This window comes from Ammodytes marinus, assembly GCF_949987685.1.
Source record: "Ammodytes marinus genome assembly, chromosome: 18".
Classification (NCBI taxonomy): Eukaryota; Metazoa; Chordata; class Actinopteri; order Uranoscopiformes; family Ammodytidae; genus Ammodytes; species Ammodytes marinus.
This window is the reverse complement of record NC_137222.1, coordinates 10151985-10175974: the sequence shown is the minus strand read 5'-3', so window position 1 is coordinate 10175974 and position 23990 is coordinate 10151985. Positions and strand designations below refer to the sequence as shown.

The 23990-nt window shown below is 41.9% G+C and overlaps 2 protein-coding genes across 2 annotated transcripts in view; one reads left to right on the top strand and one right to left on the bottom strand.

Annotated features, from left to right (window-relative positions):
• astn2 (astrotactin 2) overlaps window positions 1–23990 on the bottom strand; it is a gene marked incomplete at its 5' end in the record, with an annotated part of 278723 nt that overhangs the window by 47129 nt on the left and 207604 nt on the right. Inside the window, 4 exons of the mRNA XM_080046601.1 lie at window positions 70–374; window positions 12659–12838; window positions 13607–13711; window positions 14983–15107. Coding sequence (XP_079902727.1) covers window positions 70–374; window positions 12659–12838; window positions 13607–13711; window positions 14983–15107 — 715 coding nt within the window. The remainder of the gene's footprint in view (window positions 1–69; window positions 375–12658; window positions 12839–13606; window positions 13712–14982; window positions 15108–23990) is intronic.
• On the top strand, window positions 4783–8414 carry trim32 (tripartite motif containing 32). Its single transcript, XM_080046653.1, has 2 exons — window positions 4783–4851; window positions 6095–8414. Exon 2 carries the CDS (start codon window positions 6109–6111, stop codon window positions 8173–8175), a length of 2067 nt encoding a protein of 688 aa, XP_079902779.1. The 5' UTR covers window positions 4783–4851; window positions 6095–6108; the 3' UTR covers window positions 8176–8414.

The following is a 23990-nucleotide window of genomic DNA, read 5'->3' as shown; positions in this document are numbered from 1 at the left end:
ACACACACACACACACACACTCCCTACCCCCCTAACCCCTTACCCACCTACACTGCTTTCCTTTCTCACCTCTTTGGTGACGTTGTCTTGCACCAGGCTGTAGAGGGGCACCACTCGGCTGACTTCCAGGAGCACGGGGATGGGGGAAGGCTGCTCCCCGCCCCTGCCTCTCCCTCCTCCCCCCATCACGGCCTGGTGATGGCACAGGTGGCAGCCGGCCGGACAGCTGCCCTTCTCCTGGCAGCGGATCTCCACGCCGTTCACCATGTCGTCGGTCAACAGCTGGCTCTTCTGTAGCGCCGACAGGTAGCTGATGAAGGGCACCGACTTCAGCTCGTGCCGCCCACCGCCGGCAACCCCCTGCTCTGTGGCCTCTGGATGGGTGAGGGGGGAGGGTAAACAGGACGGGAATATAGAGAGGGTATGGGTATGGATGGAGGGTAGAGGTATACAAAGTTAACAACAAAAAGGGTTCACATTAATTTTTTTTGGAAGAGGGATGAAAGGAGCTCTCTTTAGTGCTTTCATATGTAGTTTAACAAAATTGTAAAAAATTCCATTAAAAAAACAACAACAACAACAATACCCTTTTCCTTAAAGGTAGAGTCAGAGATTCTGAAGAACTCTTGTTGTCAAATTCCCATTTTGTTTATTCTAAATAATTGAATATCACCTCCTCGCCATGCTGTCCCGTCTTAAAAATCTGGCCTTAACAGACAGCCTGGGCTCTGCATTGGTCAAAAGGAGATATTCACTGGTTTTGACAAAAAAGGGAGTCTGACAACAAAGCATTCTCCAGAATCGCTGACTCAACCTTTAACTTTTGTCTCATCTTTATTTCCATAAAAACAATTATCAGTATCAAAAAAAAAACATTCACGGTCCCACGGTTGAGTGTCCGCATCTGGATTTACTTTTACTTGCTGCCAAGGAAAAGAAAACACCAAGTAATCCCTTACTGTCATCAGCTTTCATAAACAAAGTGGGGTTGGGGGAGGGTGGAGGGGTGTCGCGGGCTTTTTTTCCTCCTGAGTGTCAATTACCACTGTTTGATGTTCTCACTGGAATTGGTGGGGATTCTTTCTCTTCATTTCCTCTTTCTGTGACAAAACAACACCATGCGAAAAGAAGAGGCAGTGACAGCAGCAGGGAAGGAGTAGTAGCGGGAGAAAATGCTACTTGGGCGTGTTGAGTGTTTCCCTTTTGAGTACACACATAGGGCCACATAATACAGTAGAGCAGATCTGCCATCTGTGCTGCTGTGACGGAGGTGCTTTTATGTCTGTGTATTGAAGTTGGAATAGCTGGCTAGGGACGTATCTTTGAGGCATGATTTTGATGTGTCAGTGCTACACAATGTGGAGGTACATCGATGCATGAGAAATGTAAATTTTACAATGGAAAATCTGCCCCAGCAATTGTAATAGTTAACACACACATGGGCAAATGTTTAAGGTACAATCACACAGACCTGCTGACAAAAACACAGACGCACACGTATAGATGGATGCATCAGATTACCCATGCATTTAGTATAACATAAGCGCACATTCGCACACTAAACAAAATATAGCTACTATACAGATTACATATACACACGCAGACCAAGAAAAAAAAGAGAAAAAGGAAGTTGGTAAGACGGCAGGAAAGGTCTCTGACATTACTCAAAGTGGTGTAATTGGGACCAATTAGGGGTTAATATTTCAAATGACTTATTTCCTGTTAACAGTTCTAATATCAGTGTACTCAAACATCTTTCAAATCAGTAGCAAAAAGCACAAATAACACTGTGCATGAAACAAATAGCGTATGGCTTTGTGTGAGAGAGGGAGAGGAACACGTCTAAATGTATACATGTGCAATTTCACTCCGATCAAGTCAGCAATGTTAAAAGCTAACCCAAAGTAGTATTACTAACAACGTCTTAAATGAGTTTTCAATTGCAAACCAAGCCATTGACACCAAAGAGCCTAGATGTCACTTAAACCTGCAAAAAAAGTTATGTTTTAAATGGTATCAGTAAAGTAAAGCAAAATAAAATCACTAGAATATAATAAGTGTTTTATGTTATGTTGTTGAGAGCCTGATTCCAAAATAGTGAGCGACACATAATAATGACAACATGAAGGGGTAAAATGGGTGTATAGCTAATAGGCTATAGCTAGACTAAACCAACCAGCTGTAGCAATAATTCATTGTCTGTGGGCAATTTCTGGGGGGGATTACTGTGGGGATTCTGGTAAGGAGACATGTTTATCTAACAAATCTAAAATATATTGGCATCGGCTTTAAAACTCAAACAAAACCCTACAATGTATAATATTTAATTATTACATGTAAACACCACCTGAGGTCAGGGGAAACCTTCAAATTCCCAGAAAAAGAAAACACTGAGGACATGACCCTTGTATCCTCATGTGCAGCTATGACCCTGCTGTGTGTGTGTGTGTGTGTGTGTGTGTGTGTGTGTGTGTGTGTGTGTGTGTGTGTGTGTGTGTGTGTGTGTGTGTGTGTGTGTGTGTGTGTGTGTGTGTGTGTGTGTGTGCGTGAGTGTGTGTGTGTGTGTGCCAGGGAGAAATCGAGCCTGTACATACATCTGTTTATGTATTATGCTTCCCTCCCCGGGTGTGTCTTTAAGACCATGGCAAGCAGTTGAAAGGCTGGGTAGTAACTTTGTGTGCAAAAGTATGTAAACAGGCTCAAGGGGTGGCCCGGGAGCCCAAGTACATGCACTTCTTGAGGCAACACAGACACAGCAAAGAGCTGTCGAAAAAAGAGCCCTCACAATAAAGCCCTGTAGCTCGGGGTTGGCTGTGGCGAAACCAGTCTTATTCACTCCCCCATACCTTTTAACTAAAGGCCTTGGCATGATCAAGGAACTGTCTGGAGAATAAAACATAGCCAACGTAATGTGATTGTAAGAGTTGTATGACATTAATTGTCCCCAGGTTTCCTCTATTTTATTTACTCTTGGACTTTTACAACTTCATCTTGTTGTTTTCAAGTGTTTTTCACTATAAAGCTTGCTCTGTGTCTGGTATCACACTGCGCTGTAGGCAAACATATTATTTCCATCTGGGATCACTAAAGTGCTTTGTATGTGCGTCTGTTTGTTTGTGTTTGTGCAATGTACAGTTGCGCTGACATTTGACCAACAGCGACACCCTTCACGAGGGTGAAATTAAATTGGACCACATGTATTTATGTGCAGTTAAAGGAGTGGCCCGTCATTTCACGCTTTTTATAAACGATGACATCTTTGCAGTTTGCATCTTGCAACACTTGCCTGTCATCAAACATAGCGAGGAGATAAATTGAGAGAGTTTTCTTAGCCATTGATCTCGCACTGCCTTTGTTAATTAAAATGTCTTTGTGGATATTATAATGACTCATCAGGGACCCATCCCCTCTGGCAAGGGTTATGTTGCCCAGGCAACAACAGCAAAGGTGTCAGATTTCTTCCAAAGCCATTTAAGACAGCTGTTGTCGGATATATACGTGGTTTCTGTTGGCATTGTAGTTTTTTGCCTAATTAAAACATATGCTTGTGCTACAAATATACCAAAGACCTCTGATTTTAACAGACCATTGGTACTATCTACATTAGCTCAATATCCCTATTTATTTATCAGTATTACACACTATTGGTAAAACAAAAGAGACACATGTTAATCCAAATGTGCATTTACGTGTGAGCTGTACCTTGTCTATATAGTGACTTTCCAATTGAACAGTGGTATGCTATACTTTGCTTTATTGATATAGCAGTTAAAAATACAACACTATAAATGTATATTCCACATATCTTAAGAACCAATTTATTTCCAAAGTGCTTGACTAAAGAAAAGAAAAGCAGGCTAATTCTTGGATGGGGCTATTTCCCATATTCTCTGCATTTGTGTTGCCTGGACATTTTCTCAAAGACTTATTCTGACATCTAGTGGTCTCCTTCTACAATTACTGGCTTATGTCTAAGAACTGAGAAATGAAACCAACTCTGAATGTTTCAAAGCAGCTATATTCTGTGGACTGTACATCAGGTTATCTCTCTCATACTAACCCCCTTCCCACCAACTTCTAATTCTGGGCACACCAGTTCAAAAACCTTTGAACCTCAGAAACATTTTATTTTTTAAATTACTTTTTATTTTTTACGAAAGACAATGTAATAATATTTAGGTAAAGAATAACAGCCCGCATGAATCCCATATAAATGCCCAAAACACAAAGGCCTATATCGTTTTTTTTTCTCTAGCTCATGGGGTGCATGGTGGCAGACTTTGAGGCTTATCCAATGATGACTGCAAATTAACCAAAAAACATGTTTTGCATTGAGAATGAATTATTGCTTATTTCTTTTTCATTTGTACTGTATTTAATGTATTGTTTTTAAATATAATTATATATGTCTTCTCCAATTTTATTAATTAACAGGGGATATGTGAGATTTTCTTTTTTCAGTTAAAGGTCTGTCCACAACCAAAGCGGAAGTGAATATGGGGATGTTGGGAATAATGCAACTAACATAAGTGAATTACTCTATTGCTAAGGGTTTCCACTCATGTTGGAAGTCAAATATAAGTATAAATCATAGATAGTATAATAAGGTATAAATCCATGGAGGTAAACTCCCATGAACTGCATCAGGATCAGTACCCTTTCGTGCCCTTGTACAAGCCTCCAGAGCAGCCAATCAAAAAACGCGTCTGACTCAGGCAGAGCTGTGCGTAATTACGTAACACTCTGCGTACATGACGTCGCCAACACTGCAGTCTCACACTAGCAGCAGTAACAGAAACACAGCACCCATCAAAACCTCTGTACGTACAAGCAGCTTTCATTGGAGACAAGGTAATGTTTAAAGCAGACATGTCAAAAGAGAACAACGACGGTGACCTTTCTGTATAGGTCCATGGACGAGACGCACGATATCATTTTGAACGCGCCTTCATCTTAACCAGCCTCGTGATAATGTTATAGTATTGTCGGGTTGTGTCAAGGGGCAGCATTAACGTATAGTTGTGTTGTCCAGAGCCCTCGGATTCACTTTTATAAAATTGGGCATTTATCACTGCAATTCGTTTGTAAGTATGGATAGCAAGAACATCACATTTTTAGCAACAAGAGAGCACGACTGCGCCTATAGATATAACCTGGCTAGTTAGCTTTCTAGCTATCATTGCATGGAGCAACCTTGTGAGAATTAGCTCTCTGATAAACAATAACAATTCATAAATTAGCAACCTGACATTTTCACCATTGCTTTGTTACGGTTAGCCTACTTATGTTCTTTAAAGGCTGTATACGTTGTAAATATTTTGTTTTAACTATTCAACAACACATTATTTTGATTAACGCACATTATGTAGTTGTCAGTGAATGGATTTGGTCCTTAATAACTCTTTCACTTTCGCACCATGTGTATTGGTTATTGTCAAGCTACATTGCGACAGCTAGCCAATTTCATTGAAATAAGAGCTAGCATGTTGTGCTAGTTGTAATCGGGAACACACCTTTTCATTTGCCTATGGAATAAGCTATAAACTAGCCCACACCCATTATGTTTGTGACACTGTTTAGGACTATAGTGTATGGTCAAAAAGTCAAAGTAATAGCTTCAGATGCGCATCAGACTGACTTGTGTAATTTGAGTTTCACTTCTGTATATTGCTACAAAATATACAATACGCAGCTTAAAGGTGCTCCGAGGAACTGTCAGTTTTTGTTAATTCTTGCACCCCCTTTGGACAAAACCGTAGTGTTTTTACTAGGCCAGCAATAGTTCCAGGGTGAGAAACCCATGATACAGTCATTAAGAAAAACTAATAATAATAATAGCATTCTTTGCACTGATGGTCTCGTTTGCTGTTTAATGTAATTTATGAGCATCAGAGGACAAATTACATTGTTTAAGACATGTATACAAGTTCCTGTAGCACCTTTAATGACATTTCAAATTGAACATGGCACTTAGGCCCTATGTATTCACCTCCTCACTTGAGTTAGTACAACTGTGTTTTACTCTCAGTAGAATTTAACACATTAAGGCAAAGTATAACTAACAGGATTTATTTTTTGTTTTTTCCTGACTCAGGGGAGAGGACCATAATGGCGGCAGCATCTGCCCCGCTGGACCCTGATCTTCTGAGGGAGGTTCTTGAATGCCCCATCTGCCTTGAGACCTACAACCAGGAACAAATGCGACCCAAACTGCTGCAGTGTGGCCACACGGTGTGTCGGCAGTGTCTGGAGAAGCTGTTGGCCAACACCATCAACGGTGTGCGCTGCCCCTTCTGTAGCAGGGTCTCCCGCATGAGCAGTATCTCCCAGCTGGCCGATAACCTCACCGTGCTCAAGATCCTAGACTGCACCACATATTGCAGTGCTGCCGCCGCTGCCCTCATGTGCAAGTCCTGCTGCAACCGCCTGCCAAGACAGTACTGCCACAACTGTGCCACAGTGCTCTGTGAGCTGTGTAAAGGGGAGGGCCACCTGCATCAAGGCCATTCGGTCCAGCCGATAAGGGTGGCCGCAGAACAGCGCCGCAAAGAGCTGGGCGGCAAACTAGCAGCTCTGCGCGTCGTCATGGGCAAAATTCAGAAGAAAAAGATGGCCATCGATAACATTTCAAAGTCCGTGCGACTTAAGTACCAGGCGGTGCAGCAGGACTACACTGTGGCCGAGCAACGTCTCCAAGAGGAACTGAAAAGGTCTCGAAGGACATTCGCGGCTTCCATGGCAGAAGTGGAAAAGCTGAACGGGCAGGTCCTGGAGGAGCAGACCTATCACCTGGACATTGCCGAGGTGAAGGTGTTGTCGCGCTGTGACTATCTGACCATGCTGGCGCGGCAGAGCGACATGGCTTTGCTAAAGGATGACGGTGGAGGCAGCGATGACGATGAAGAGCTGGATCTGAGGAGCTGCTTGCCCGCCATGTTTCAGCTGCAAGAGCCAGCGCTGGTCAGAACAGAGCACTCCAAACCTGTAGAAGTGGGCCAACTGACCACACACACTTACACCGTCAACACAGAGGATAAGGACAGCGGGTTGGAGCCTGCACTTGAAAGCGACGTAGACGGTGTAAGTGAGGCTGTAGAAGCCACATATGGTCCTTCGGCACCACCGATGGATATGTACCGAGACATTGACATGATGGCGGCTGTAGATGAGGCAGTGTGCGCTTCACCGGGCAGCTTTAAGTCAAAGTCCATGGACGCGGAGGGGGGATCGCCGGGAGCAGCTGCAGGTGCATGTGCACGGCCCCCAGTAGTCTGCCAGTTTGTGAAGAAGATGGGCTGCAAGGGAGCACTACCCGGCATGTTCAATTTGCCCGTCAGCATATGCGTGACGGCACAGGGCGAGATTTTGGTGGCCGACCGCGGAAACTACCGCATCCAGATCTTCAACCGCAAGGGTTTCCAGCGTGACATCCGCCGCAACGCCAGCAGCATCGACAACTTTGTCCTGGGCTTCCTGGGAGCCGACCTGCCTAACCTCGTCCCACTATGCATCGCCGTCACTCCGCAAGGCCTGATCGGGGTCACAGACAACTACGACAACTCTGTTAAAATCTACACTATGGACGGACACTGTGTCGCCTGCCACAAGAACCAGCTGGTCAAACCCTGGGGCATCGCTGCCACGCCACAGGGTCAGTTCGTGGTGTCGGACGTGGAAGGCGGCAAGCTGTGGTGTCTGACCGTGGACCGTAACGTGGGCGTGGTCAACTACAGCCGCCTGTGCTCCGCCGTGAGGCCCAAGTTTGTGACGTGCGACGCGGCTGGCACAGTCTACTTCACCCAGGGCCTGGCCATGAACCTGGAGAAACGGCACAACGAGCCTCATCTGGAGGGTGGCTTCTCCATCGGCTCGGTGGATAGCGACGGCCAGCCGGGCAAACAGCTCAGCCACTTCTTTTCTGAGGCGGAGGACTTCCGATGCATCACCGGCATGTGTGTGGACGCCAACGGGGATCTACTAGTGACCGACAGCGGCAGGAAAGAGATCCTCAAGTTTCCCAAAGAGGGCGGGTTCAAAGTCCTCATCCAGGACGGGCTGACCTTACCCGTGGGAGTGGCCACCACCCACAAAGGACAACTGCTAGTGCTGGACTGCTGGGACCACTGTGTCAAAGTCTACACGTACATTCAGAGGAGGCACTCTTCTATGTCCTAAGAGGTGAACAATCCAGTCTACTGTATCTGCACATGCACATGAGAGGTTTAGTAGGTACAGTATGTGTTGGTAATTGTGTATGAAAGTTTGGAGAAAAAAAACTATCTTGTCACTTTAGTTTGGCTGCAGTCCCAAACATTTCTCACTCCAACTTTCATTGGGTTATTAAATAAATGTTATAGTCACTTTGTTTGAGTAAATAAAACCTATTAGATAAAAAGGGGAGAACCTCAAATAAAAAAAAATAGCTACTTAGGGGCCGTGTCCACCAAACGGGCTTTTTCAAGCGCCTGTCTGCAATGCATTCTCTATGGTAGGACGCGGTGGCAGCGCGCCTATTAAAGGCGCAGCCGGAGCCGTTCAAACAGTCCCTGTGCCTCACGTTTTTAGGCGGAGCGCTTTATGTTAAAAACAGTTGAAATTTTTAAGAAAAGCGCTGCTCATCAATGCCGTTGGTGCACACACAGAGCGTGCCCAAAGCAGCGCACTTAGCACTCCGCCTTTTAATAAGCACATTTGGTGGCTTAAGCTGCCTTTACCATATGATTTTAATGGATCACACTAAAACAGACCTGTGTTACATTTTTACATTAAAGTACTGGCAGCAGTTATAAGTGAAAGAAGCCATTGATATCAAAGCTCATGGCAGTCACAAAACAATTCTATATAGTTTCCTTCATCTGTTATTGAGTGCTATATCCACCACCATGCAGCTTGACTGGCTTGCGATGCATGGTTTTCACTGATATGGCTCAGCTTTGCAGAAGGAAAGAGGAGAGGAAGAAGAGCTGAAAATGAACATTTACAATATCAAATAAAGCATACCTAACATGAGGCGTTCTGCCTTTTGAAGCACTTTATTGACACAACACTGTTTCCTAGAGTTTGGTTTTAGTAGCACAGACATGATGGTGGTGCTGCTGTATGCAGCTTTAAAGCATAAGTGTGCAGTGAGCTAATTGCAAAACAGCAACCAACGTATCAGCATTGATTAGATCATGTTCAATAATATTCAGGGAACATTAATTGTAGAATATTAAGTTACCTACAGAAGGGAGCAATGGTAATGCATCTTTTACTTGGGTTCTGTGGGGTGACATTTTTTACTGACATTGTCAGGACAAATCTAATTGTGTGTGAAAATCTGTTTAATTAGTCTACTTTTGTGTATGCCTTTTTGAGGGGTAACTGAGATGATGCAATCAGAATTATGGTTACTGATGTCCAATTCACGTTTTCCCCAGTACTTATTGATACTGCCTATAGAGTGTCTGTACACAGACACAACCCAAGTAACTGTTTGAGACCTTTTTTGAAGCAGCACAAAGGGCACCTTCAGGGCAAAGGTTTTGAAAAAAATCTGCTTCCTGAAAAACTGTGTTCAGTGTGTTCATCCAGTCAGCCCTCTCATTGTGTCTTCCATGGCTCAGCCTCACTTTACGTCACTAGGGGGCAGGTTGGGGTAACTGTCTGCAATATACAACTCTTGTCATCTGCTCTCTGGATCCCATTGCCATTCCCATGGCACATAACCCACATAACCTTTGTAACTTGAGTTCATTGTCTTTCCTTAAAGGCTTAATCATGTGCTCATCTGAAAAATGACTTATTGTTGCTATCTCAGCATAGCCAGCATGGTGAGATTGGGTATAGAGCAGACCGCTACAACTTGAATAATGTTTAGAAATGATGCACAATAATGGGTGAAAACTTTGGCTTTGTTACACTTGGACATGGGTTCCATGTTGTTTTGTCTCCCTCAGGTTTTTATTCAACACCAGACGCTTTCAACCCGGTTTTGTTGTGTTGTTAGATTTGGTCAACACAATAACATACATAGGGCTTTGCTTGTAAGTGCTGGCGTGAGGCTAAAGTTAAATTAAGCTATCTGCATACCTTATAAATTATTTTATCGTGTAGGTTGATTGGATTTTTGAGTCCATATGGGGCTGATGCTTTCCGTTAAATTAACAATAAAAAACACATTGACTCAAATATTTAGTGGCCTACATATGGGGAATCAAGTTAATCATTGAAACCCTCCCATCAATACTGTATACAGTATAAAGTAAACATAGTGAATATGCCTGCTCTGAGGCTATACAGTCCAGGCTGCTCATAAGAGCATATTGCATGCGGACTCAGTTTTCAGCCTTAAGGAAAAATAATTTCACAAAGCTGACCTCTTACCTCTGCACCTGGAGCCCTAATAAACAGCAACAAACAAAGACACATATCTGAGAATCAATGATTTTCTAAAAACATTTCTACTTAAGAAAAGTAATAAGGATGAATACATACACTGAACATATCAGGTGTGGTCTGCTAAAGGTGTATCCTTGTGTTTTTTGAATTTATTTTGTTTTATTTAAATGATGTATTTGTTTCATTGTCATTGACCATGTAATAGCTCAACACTTAACTAACAGACTTTAGTTCAGCTGCATGTTAACCTTGCCATCCAAACTGATTTGTATTTTAGTGCCCAGCCTTTATTTAAGTGGTCACTAGAAGTATATAGGGAAATTTCAAACAACAGAAAAAAAGCATAAAATGCTACAAAAATCAAGTGTCCTTGTGTCAGTGTGCTGAACATCAGAGTGTCTCACTATTGGATCGCAATACTGCAATATTGTCCATGAACCAAACTGCCATGTGTTTAAGATGTTATATCTGTTGGAGGCTGTACATTTTACACGTGTGTAGAACACATTACAGACATCTCTTTGTGCAGTCAAATTCATGTTTGTATTGTTGACTATCTGAGTGCAATAAAAAATAATAATAAAACAACTAAAATATTAGTTGCACTTTTTTCCACATACCCTTCTAATGTTTGCGTTTGCTTTAATCAAAAATGTGGATTTTCTGTTTTTCATGTGAACCCTAGTAAAAGCATTTTGTCACCATAATTGGCTGCCTCTAGAGTTCCATTTAAACCTATTTTGATTAGTGCGGTAGGTGGCGATGGGGGGAGACAAATAATAATAGTGCAAACATGTAGGCTTGTGAAGTCCATGATGAGTGTAATTGCCAAAAGCAGGAAGCTCTGTTTATAGATCGTTCCATGTCTTGGAAATCAGTGGAAAAATACAGATCCTTTTACAAAGTCTCAATACGATAACATGAAGATTACACATACCAATTAAAGACATGCATTCAGAATATACATGAATTAATCTAGAACACATCATTATTATCAACAAAAAGTATTTTTTAAGTATCAAACATAAGAGTACTAGTGCAGCAGGATGGGCCCTTTAATTATATACATGTTTTCTTATTGAATACATGTCTTTTATATACAAGCATAATGTAGTCGGTAGAGGTGGATTTAATGGTAACTACTTCATGTACTCTTTTTAAAGCCAATATATGTTGTATCTAAAGCTGTTGAATAAATAGCAGCTTCAAACTGTCAAATACATGTTGCCTACAATAAAGATACAATACCTTCTGAAATGAATTGGGTTGGATGTAAAAGTAGAACACATTAAGAAAAATATCGTATAATCCAAGTGGCTCAAAGTTGTATTTCAGTAAACATATACTACTGCTTAAAGTGTGCGAACTGAACCACTTTCTATCAGATGTTATGTATGTCTGCCTCAACTTCCGTTCATACAGAGCCTGGCTTTCTCAAGCCAGAACACACACAATAAATCCTGTCCTTGCCATTTAGCACACTTGCATTGAGAACAGATTTGTTATATCATGTGGTGTGGGCGTTCTATCCTGATCCTCCTTGACCCCCTAATGTGTTTTTATATTTTTCCTACAAGGTAAGCAAGTGTGTAATAGTATTCATTTTAAAACCCAGGTCCAGGTGCCAATCATTTAGCATCCTTTCGGCTCAGGCATAAACAGGATTTAAAAAACCAACACGATTTTAATGGAACGCTGCTGCAAGATGCTTTTCGGGATGCTCGCGCTCAATGCTTAATTCAATTCATGCAGCTTATGTTGCTTTTTTAACCAGGAGGCGAATCAAGGGAGGACAAAGTATTTAAACATAACCCAGATATAAATATAGCCAGCCAAAAGTATAACCCCACCTGCTAAATCATAGTAAAACATTGTTCTACTTCTCTTCACTGTGTATTTCTGATAGTTTGCTTGCTTTTATTTTTTCAAAACAGTTACATTGGCCCAGTTACATTTGATAGTAGTAGCCCCATCCCTCCTGAAGTTACCGCTATTTTATCCTTTCTCAAAACATGGCCATCTCTCCTACATACACACGCAAACACACACACACACACACACACACACACACACACACCCACACACACACACACACACACACACACACACACAAACCTTTAGATTTTAAAATGTTATGTTAAAAAAATCTGTCTGCCTTTGACAGATCCAGCCCCATAGGAATCAATAAATAGAATGTGAGCGTATCATCTCCATTCATCCATCTAGCAGTTTGCATCTCTTATGTCCGTTCCTATCCGTCTGTCAGCGGCACACTTACCTTTCTGGTACTGCAGCCAGAGCTGCTGCTGGGCCTTCTTGCTGGGGAAGTAGATGCTGCAGCTGAGCTCAGAGCCGTACAGCGCTTCAGACATGTAATGGCTGCCGTATTGCTGGAGAAAAGCCAGCAGCTCCTCACGCGTGCTGTCCGCTGACAGTGTCTTCATCACCTTAGAGAAACCTGCCATGTCAAGAGGGTAATATAAGAATTGTTTGTTTGTTTTTTGTATCCAGTAGTAGGGATGCACAATAAATCATAAAAAAAAATGTATTGAATCTTGATTCATATGCCTAAATGTTCATTTCTTTGCTTGGTAACAATTCAAGCTGCTATATAAATGACAATTATCTACACGATGTAAAACAAAACAACCTATTAATGTATCATTCACCTAAACAACTGAAAATATGTTGTAACTTGCCAGTATTCTTCCTTGAAGCCCCAACATATTGATACTGTAGACTTGTGTTTTTAACCAAGAAGCTTTGAATACAGTTGTTGGTTGTCCAAATAGACTGGGTGCTAGCGTTTATTTATTTATAGTGTGTATTCTAAAGCTGCTACTTTACGTTTTCGGTGAATAACAATACTGTAGTTGTGTGAGATGATCGTGATATCAATTCTTGAGGAGAAACATTGGGATTGAGTGCAGCCCTATCGAGAAGGGTGGGACACATGGTTGGGATATTAAAGTCAGGCTCATGGTGTAAATGCGTTATTCTAAAATGCACAATTATTCCTGTCAAAATCAAGATCTATCAAGAGCACAGACCGATACACAACAAAATAGATAGTCTTCCATTATCCAGAATGCAGTCAAAGTGCTGTATGGGCTGGTAGAGTAGAGTGAAAAGCAATATATACATTCCCTTAGGCTTTTAGCAGACTTATAAATATGATGCTGTGATGTTAAGAAATCGCACAAGGTCAAATAATTCAGACGCTGACCTGTCGATAAGGTGATGGAGCTGAGTTTGACTTTGTACAAATTGCTGCGCACTCTCCACTGCTGGACCATAGGGTAGCCTACCGCCTCACTGAATTGAGCATCCCCTGAGAAAGACACAAAGACAGGGGGGAAAACAGTAGACAAACTTAAACAGCAGAAGAGCGATATAAGACGGATGGTGAAAACAACAATTTAAAAACCAATAACGCAACTCAGCTCCGTGCAGAGACACTGCAATTCAAAACAAATTAATACATACGGTATATAAAATCCATCATTTCATTTCAACAGTTTATTGCCTACAGCCAGCGTGATCCGTTATTGCCTTGGCATCATTTATTATCCCAGCCCGTGGTACCCCAGCTGGTTCTTGGATCAATGGCAGATATATGGTTCAACTTGAACTCCAATTGGATTGCTGACATCAGAAGTGGGAGCAATCTCGCCCCTTTCTCTGCAATTCAATTACCAAACTTTCACACACACACAGGTTCGGAACTGAAGCCACAAAAGTGTAGAACAAATGCTTAAAAATACCTTGATCCTGTGGCACTGGAAAGTGTTTCAAAGTCACACCTTACGCCATTTTGAATGTGTGTTAAAAAAAGGGCAGTTTAGTTTCTACGTGGGTGTGCATGTGTTCAAAAATGCAGATGAAAGCAGAACCAAAGTAAGAAATCTCTCCGGGGTCAATGTGGAAGGAATACCAATTTAACTAATGGAAGGGATAAGGGAGAAGAGGTGGAGGTTTCAAGCCAAATGTCTAAGTGACTCTGTCCCCACACAAGACGGGGTGGAACAGTCAAGAAAAGGATAAAAGGACGAAACGGGTGCATGTGTGTGTGTGTGTGTTTATTGCTTATGATTGCATTTTAAGATGGGGTTTAACAGCTCACTGGCATGGAACGTATACTCAAGGACAAGTCCATGAATTAAAAAAATATATATATTATAGGATCTTGCCCTTGTGGATTTCACAAAATGGAGGCAATGTATCAGCAACAGGAACACACTGCCTAGGACTGCAAAGTGTCAGGGCGAGACACCGCTAGAGGAGTTTTCACTCAACATGATTTGTTCAACGTGAACACGGGTGCAATGTTTTTCTCTTCTTTTTCTCAGTAGTCAGCTCTGAATTTAATTCTGCCATTGACTAATAATGGGTCACAGAGAGATAATAGAGCTGCCTGCCGAAAAATCTAATCTATTTGTCCAGCCCTCCACCGGAGAGACGGACGTGAAAAAAAATATACACAGACAGTGACACGCACACGCAGACGCAGACGCAGACGCACACACACACACACACACACACACACACACACACACACACACACACACACACACACACACACACACACACACACACACACACCTGTGAGGAGCTGCAGGTTGGGCAGGGGTTCAGACAACACCCCGCGACATTGTTCCTCGACTGGCAAGGGGATGACCATGAGGCCGTCGGCTAGCTGGGGAAAGTCCTTAATGAAGTTATTGTCCCTGAAAGAGAGAAAGATAGATAGATAGATATAGATTGATGGGGAAAAAAATCAAACTCTTAGTTACTCAAAATATAAGTTACAAATACCTTTACAATAAATGAATTTAATATGAACTAGGTGATCATGTAGTACTCTTTTGTACACGGTTTCAAACACATCGTGCTAAGACATACAGAATAACAAGGTTTTCTAGTAACTTTTTGCACTTTATTACGTGACTGACTACAAAGAATCACACCTCTTCTCTATCGAACGGTTGTGTTAACTAGTAAAGGCTGCAGTTCCATTTCTGAACTCCATTAAAGAACTCAACACAAGTTCACCGAGAAAAAAAAAAAAGGAAACAGAAAAACTGGAATCCCGACATGTTCCTGTGCCCTGCCAAGCTGCTGCTGCTCTTCTGAATCATTAAGAGACAGGGGTTTGGAGATGTTGCTGTTTTTCTGCCTGGCAAGTTGTATTTTTTTTTTTGTAATGTTTCATGTGCTGACATTTCTCCCCACATACTTCACAGAGGTAAGAATGGACGTGGCTAGGCTCACCGGTTGGCTTATAGTTATGGAGAAAATATTGAGCCGTTTAACACATCAAGGTGCAGATAATGTTTCATGCCTTGCCATCAATGGAGATTCATTCCAGAACCACAGAGTTTCTTCCCTGGTTGCCTAAAATAACAACAAACATGGGTCCAATGCCAAAACAAGCTAATATGTGTGTGTGTGTGTGTGTGTGTGTGTGTGTGTGTGTGTGTGTGTGTGTGTGTGTGTGTGTGTGTGTGTGTGTTTGATGTTTGGCGGCCTAATAAAGACAACAGCTGTGTGTCCCCCCCATAGTTTGAGGGCAAAACAGAGAGCTGCAGCCACAGATAAGATGGACCCCCTGGAATCTCTCCCTTTCTCTCTGCTGGAGAGGATAAGTAGCAGAAAGAATGATAATGAGAGAAGGAAGTGTGAGTGGTGGAAGAGAAGGATACAACGAGGAGGACCCACACACTGTACTATCAAAAGGACAAGGTTTAACAAAAACAAAAAGACCAAAACAATAAATGCCATACATGTTCAGACAGAACTGATGGAATATTAGCTCTTATCATGTTTTCCAAGTCTCTTTCCCCTTTTCAATATTTTTTTGCGCCTGGATGCTAAGTCCCGGTGGATAAATCGCATGCTAAATGAATAGCAGTGGAGCAAGTGAGACAGGCGTATGTTGAGCCACATTTTTAGTTCGGTAGACAGACCGTTCTGGTCCCATACAAAAGCAAGTTGCAGCACATTGCCTGTCGACAGAAAAGAAGAGTTGTCTGGCTGAATTCTGAGAGCGTGGCAAACAGCAGCGATTGCCATAATCCACTTTTATGGGACCAAGTCTCATCAGAGCACAGACCTTGTGCCGTAAGGACTCTGGAGGGGGTTGGGTTGGGGTGTGGATATAGCTTCAATATTGTTGATTTAAAAAATGTCCTCTCTTTCCTTCTTCCTCTCTTCTTTGCTTCCTCCCATCACCACCAAAGCCTGTTAGACGCAATCACAGCCTTAGTGTCACAATGGAAGGATTGACTCAAGGGCAAGGGGGGATGAGAGAGAGGGAGAGAAGAGGTGCTGTAAAAAGATTACCGTGGCTTATGCTCGCAGAAATAAAAAAAAATATTGATTGCGAAATTAAATCAGCCCAGCTTCCCAGCCAAGGCCTTAGCAAAAAAAAAAAAAAACTTCAGAGCCATGTGTGGACCAAAAACGATATGTAGCTTCATGGATTTTCATTTGCCAGATGTGGACTGTCCTTGACACTCTATATACTCTTCCTTTTCTTTAGCCAACGTTCTTTACAAAACCCATTTACCTTCTGGAATCCGAAGATAGAGACATACATTATAAAAACAAGGTGATGTATCTGGTTGTGCATTTCGCATAATTGCAATAAAAAACACTGCAAACTCTCCTCAGTGGATAAGGCTAGTGTAAATAGTGGTGCCTCAGGTCTTTGCTGGGCCTCAGAGCAAATACAACCATTAAATAACCGTAACCTTCTCCCTTCTCCTACCCTCGAGGGAAACATATAATGCAAGTCTAGTTTGCTGTGGCATCTGTCCCTTTCTGCACAGTTTAAGCGGCAAATTCACAACAGTCAAAGTGTCAATTCTGAAGATTTCTGTGCTAGAAAATGTGTACACATTATATACATACAGTATATCAAATACTGTATTTATATATGTGGCAGGAAGGGACCTTTGAATAGCGTCTATTCTACTGACAGCTCATTAGAGGAGGAAGACATTAATCCGTACCACAACAACCCTAACATACAAATGTGGTTAACATGATGGCCAGGCTGCTTGTCTTTCAAGAACGATCGTATACACAGTGTTTATTCACACACACAGTACGTACAACAGGTATAGCGTATCATAAGGGAATATTCACCGTTTCTGACAAAAGGTTAATTTTGGCAACAATCATTATCTAGAAGAACTGGCTATACCTTTAATCAGTGAACTGTGGAGGTGCTGGTAAACTGATTTGGTTACTTATGGACAGTTATTTACGAAGTAGCTTCAGTATGTGACACCACATTTACCTCACAGACATGCGCGTGGTATCAATCTCGTCTCATTCTCGACGAAAGTTTCCAAACTAAACCTCCACTTATGGTTACTTTCTGTTTATTTCACTGTGAGGCACTATAGCATTACAGTGAGGAAGCATACACCGGTGCCCTGCAGCTGCCGCTAACCTAAATTGAATGCAGTCTCTAAATAAACATGTCATTATTCTAATATGACAAGTAAAAATGTCAACCTTGAGTAGTGTTTTTTTGGTCAAAACTCCCCTACCCCATTGCACTTATAGGGAAACATATCATAGTCTTTTTTTGCAATCTGTTCTAACTCCCATGTGTAGCTCAGCCCAGTGCTGTGTGTACATACCGCCAGAGGGCAAACACAGGAGCCTGACATTTTTAACAGGAACTTATCCAGAACTCCAAACAGCGATAGAGAGACAAAGAGAGAGATAGAGAGAGAGCGAAAGACAGAGAGAAGGGTCAAGACTAATACCTACTCCAGGTTCTATCTATATGATTTCCAGGTGCGCAGCCTATTAGCAATCCCACGTACAGACAACCACCTTCCACAGCCTCACCATACCTGAACATTCCTTAATGTCAGGCTGGCTTTACCGGCCAGTGTGTATTTACTCATGTTTCACATAGTACCCAAGTGTGTTCATTAAGGCCAGCGGACACTGTGGGCTCCCTCGTCTAAACAAGAATCCTGCAATAGCCAAAGTCTAGTGCAGTGGCAAACAGACTCTTCCCATTTGAATGATAATCTCCAAAACACAGGCTTTAACAAATTACATCTGGTGGGGATGAATACAAATATTCAAGAGCAGTCCATGCATATATGTATTAAACCACTAACTCTGTCCCTCCTCTCTCTGCCTCATTCTCTGTCTTTGCCTGGCACCTCAGGGTATACTATTTCTATTCAAACCCCCTAAAGATACATATGATTATTTAAGCATACTAAAGCTCAAATCCCAAATGCATTTGTATACTGTATATATATATCACAGCCAGGCATCAATGTCAATATTTCTCCCATGGAGTGATGCATTTGTTTGCAGTTTGCTCAGCCTGGTCCCCATTGGTAACTTGTATTCCCTCCATCTCTCATTCACTCTCCCTGCCGCTTTCAGAATCACAGGCATTCTAGTGATAGGCACAGATGAGCGCTATCTACAAGGCAATTTAGAGAGATGTGTCCGTGCCTCTGTGTGTGTGTGTATTAAACAGTGCGTGTGTGTGTGTGTGTGTGTGTATGTATGTGAGAGTGTGTGTCTTTCCATCTGAGTTCCAATAAGTCGCAAGGGGATAGATGTAAGTCACTTAGATGTAAATGCCTGTGTGCCTGTGACTGTGTGTTCGTGCGTATGTGTGTGCGGGAGAGCAGGTGTTCGCGCATTTGAGCGAGTTTATACATCTGAGTTTGCGACTGTGTAACTGATAGTGAGTGGTAAATTGCGGGGAGGTAATTGTCTCTTGTGTCTTTTTCGTCCTTGCAGGAAAAAAAACCTGGTCCTCACATCGCGGCACTGATAAAGACACATTAAAGTAGACTCACTCCACTACGTCCTAACTACACTGTCATTCCACATCTCATTCTACAACAACAACAATACAGGCTAATGGTGCTTTCAATAGTGGCCTTGATTGAAAAGTCAGAACCAACACTGGGCTCATAAGAGGAGTTCCTTTAAAAAGAAAAAAGAAAGGAAAAAGAAATCATGAGCTTTTTCTCAATTGCTTTAGAAAGCTGAAGCTGGAACCACAATACACTTATATCGACCATTTATAGGGCACATTTGTTAAACAGCCCACCCATCGGTTCAGATGATGAATTATAAGCGCATCAATAGTTTCCAGAGATGACTGAACGGCCTTGTCTTTCGAAAAAAGTGGAGCGAAACCCAACAGCTTTTGCAGCAAACTGTGGTGGTATAGGCAGGCCATGCTGTATGCTTTCTTCCACTCATTTAGAAGCTGACTTTGTGGACTGATGCAAGCACTTTAAAAATACTCCTTAATTCCCCTGAGGAAATGAGTATTGAATAGATACATAGACATCCTTGGTTACCGAGCTTACAAAGGCTATATTCTGTTGATCAGAGTTTCTGTTTTCCCGTCTCAGCTGCTGCTAATTGGGCACGTGTAACCTTCTTAGGTCAAGGCTGAACAAGGAAGGAGTTCTTGCAAAAAGTAAAAAAAACATTTTTACAAGCGATGGATTGGAGGATCATTTAAATGTCTATGTTCACCTTCACTTCCAAACAAACACTTTTAAAAAGAGAACTGCACACAACTGAAATTGTACTAATTGCCTCGTGAAACACGATGTTAAGCTGTGTTGTTAAGATTCCTTATAAAGCCATATATCAATAAGTAACTTCTTGAATTAGGAAGTTACTTATTGCAAAGTACATGCAAAGTATAGGAATGACATTCAAACCCCCCAAAACAATAACACAAATCAGTCATTTTTGAGGTTGAGGTCTTGCAACCTAAGTTAAGGGTGAGCCTGATATAAGGCTAAGAAACCAGAATGATTTTATATAGATCTACGTAAATAAATCAAAACAGTATTACTACTTATTCAAACTAAATAATCATAGACATATCGGCTAGAAATATTTCACTATCTACATTTTGACATCCTGGCTTTTACATTCTAATAATCGCGCTCCCTTTAGTCCTGTCAAATGATCTCGCACTGAACTGCAAATATAGCGCCGCACTTAAATGACCACTTATAGACTTACATTGGAGTGCAGCAGTTACGATACTGCAAGCTTGTGTCAAATCAAAGGGCTGGCACTTTCTGTAATGATGAAGAAATGACTAACTGAATGCACGGGAGAAAAAAGGGAGACAAGCACACTCATAATCCTCACCAGTAGAGGCTGCTCATTCTCTGTGCCAAAGGGAAGACTAATGGCTTCAGTGTTAGTCAAGAAACATCAGTGTGTGTATTTCTGTTTTAAGTTTTTTGCACTTCATGTGTTGACGACAGGCTTCTCTTGTGCAGTGCGTTGGACATTTACATAGATGGAGATAGATAGAGTGGTAACAGAAAATCAGTAACAGCAAGAAATGTGATCCCTCAATTATGTTCAGTTATGAAACAGGTGCACATATAATAATGAAATGACACAGCAAAAAACAAAGATACATCAACAACAATAGTACATACATGTAGCTATTGTGTGTGTGTGCGTGTGTGTGTGTGTGTGTGTGTGTGTGCATGTGTGTTCGTGTGATGGGTGATGCAGGAAATGAAGTGTTAATTTGGGCGCAATGCAGGAGTGCAGAGGTGTGGGAGCTGGACACAAACAAAAAAAACAAGTTGTGGGAATATGTCAGTGCGGTGCCCTTAGAAGCCACACCAGTGTTTTTGAGCTGGACATGAGCAGACAACTGGGTGCGGGTGCAGTGCAGGTGAGGGGGGGAAGGGGTGTTGGAGAATGTATCGAGGCTATACGAGGAGCAGGGCTGCAACATTCTAGGTAAGTCAGAATGGATGCACGAATAGCAAGGGGGGAAACACATTCCCCCTAAAATATAGAGGGAGAAAATACCTGTCTGGCTTGACAAAAGAAACACTTTTCATTCCTACACAGTATTTTAAAATGGTTTAAACTTCTTTAGGGAGCAGCATGCACTTAACCAGACCTTGTTCCGCCTTTTGACATGTCACAGGAAGTAGAAGAAAACAACTAGATACAAACTAAACAAAAGGTCAAACACTGTGGAATGATGCTGGCAGAGGCTTGCTCTCCGATTGGCCTACACAATGAGAATGAAGTGAAACAGGACAATAAACACAATTAACAGTGCTACACCTCTGATGCTTCATCTTAAGTTTTTGTATATATATTTTATTATATACCCTGATGAAGGCATCTGCATACTAGTTATGCTCATTGGGTGTTCATTAATCAGTGCATCGGCAATCTCCTCCCAGTCCTCTCCTTATGCATTCACAAGAGAGCCAGAAAACAACCAGCCGGATATTTGACATCCGTCCTGACACAGCGTGTCTGTAATTTCTTTGGCCGCCACGCTGTTTTGCTCCATCCCTAAGTGAGATAATTGCCCAGGGTTTGAAAGAGAGGCATGCAACGAAAGAAATGGGGCCTTGTTCCAAACTGTCGTCCCTATCACAAAATATACATATTAACCGATTTATGTTTTTTTGTTGGAACAATGCCAAAAAAAGTAGTCCCTAAACACTGTGTTATAATTAGTTTTTTAATTTTTATGTGGGTGCAATATGCGAAGCGACCGTCTAATTAAAAGAGGAGGAAGCAAACCAAATATGAGATATTAACATACATTAAAAAATTAATGTAGCTAAATGACATGTAAATACTTTTAATGTGTTTTATTCATCACATTATGAATCAATCCAATGTCTCGCCTTCCCACCGCGTTGGATTTCAAAGATGTTGCCACACTTGCTCTTGAGAGCCATCCAACAATTTTGGTTGGGCTGCAATCAAAGATTAATGAGAGCTGGGGTGTGTGTGTGTGTGTGTGTGTGTGTGTGTGTGTGTAGCGGGTCCGATTGCAATGTAATATGCTTAATCGCTGTAATATCTGATGAAGCACCCAGTATCACCCAGGGCACAGGGCCCCCAGATGATGGATTAAATAGTTATTAAAGGACAAGATCCAAAAAAAAGACTGGCTAATTTGCGTCGCAATAAAACAATCAGAGATGTTTACCTTGAGACTTGTGTTACCGTCTCTTATTCTAGCCGTGGCCACAGCTCTGGCTGATGGATGGTTCCACTGAGAGGAGGAGATCTGGTGACTATTCATGGCCAATATTGATTAGGCTTGAGAGGCCATGTTGTCAATGAAACAGCCTCTGCTGGAAAGTACAGTCTGTGTGTGTGTGTGTGTGTGTGTGTGTGTGTGTGTGTGTACATGAGCGGTTGTGTGCCTCCTGTGCATTTGTGCCCGTGTGCAAGTTTTTTTTACGGTAAACAATTGACTACATTTGTAAGTAGCGTGTTGCTGCATTGGTCAATTAACGCAGCCGTTTCTTTGAGAGTCTTGCACTGGTAGCCGAAGAGATGCCAGTTCACTTCCTCTCAATTCTAACAAAGTATGTTTTCAATCAGTGGTCATTACTATGATGTCTCCTATATATGCACACACGCAGACACACACACACACAAATCACTAATCACTCAACCTAACTTTTATCCGCCTGTGTCTTGCATACAATTAACACATAAAACATGAGCTTGGATAGATTTTTTCTCTCTTTGAAACTCTACTTTGATATCTCTGTTGGCCTGCCTCAGGTAATTGTGGAAATGAACTGTGGTGGCCGGGAGCATTACCATAGAGATGAGGTTGCAGGCTAGCTAGTTAAATGGACTGATTAGAGCAATTGCTTTTTTGACTTTTTATTACTCCACTTTTCTCACTTTTTATATCCCCATCCATTTGTGTTTATACATCATCACAAACATCCACCTCCTCTCTTTCTCTCTGTCTCTCTTTCTTTCTCTTAATCCCTAATACACAGACACTGCGGTGTTACGAGGCACCCTAATCAGGAGTGACAAAAAAACTCTCTCCCTGACTGACTCTCAGTCTCAAGTCATCACCCTGAAAGCAAAGCAGCACTTTAGAGAATTTGATAAAGGACAGAGGAGTACAGCAGGACCTTATCTTTCCTCACTTGGCACGAGAATCGAAAAGTGGCCGAGAAGTTTGACCATCTTCTATATTTTGACAAAAAGGACAACTTAACAGGCAGTCAGAGGACACAGCAAAGCATATCTTTTCTGTCTTTTTGATGAAGATGATAGAATAAAGTGCCTTCCTCTTCAAATTTTTATGCTGCCCGAATAGGGATTGTGTACTGAAGGAGTCACAACAGGGAGCCACAAGCCCAATAAAACAAGCGTAAAAGACAAGAAACCAACTCTTTGATGGGAGACCTTGATATGCGCGTACAGTATGCATTTGTGTGGGTGTACTAAAGCAAGTGTGTGAGTGTGTGCCTTTGTACACAAGCTGTGTGCATCCCTTACTGCATCCTTTTTCAAGGCTTGGTTTATTCTCTCCCACCTTGAAACACAAAATGCACACACAGGACGGTTAAAAGTCTTGTCATATTATTTACACAGCCCAATTGTTTTGGATTGGAATCGGCAATATAGGGCCCGAAACGGAGAGGCAGTCTCTGTATTCTTTTATACTGTAGTTACAAATTGATATGACTGACATGAGGGCATGATTAAATGTTATTATTATGTTATCTAGTATACTGTCGATCGACATGATATGACCAAAGTAAGTGGGCACA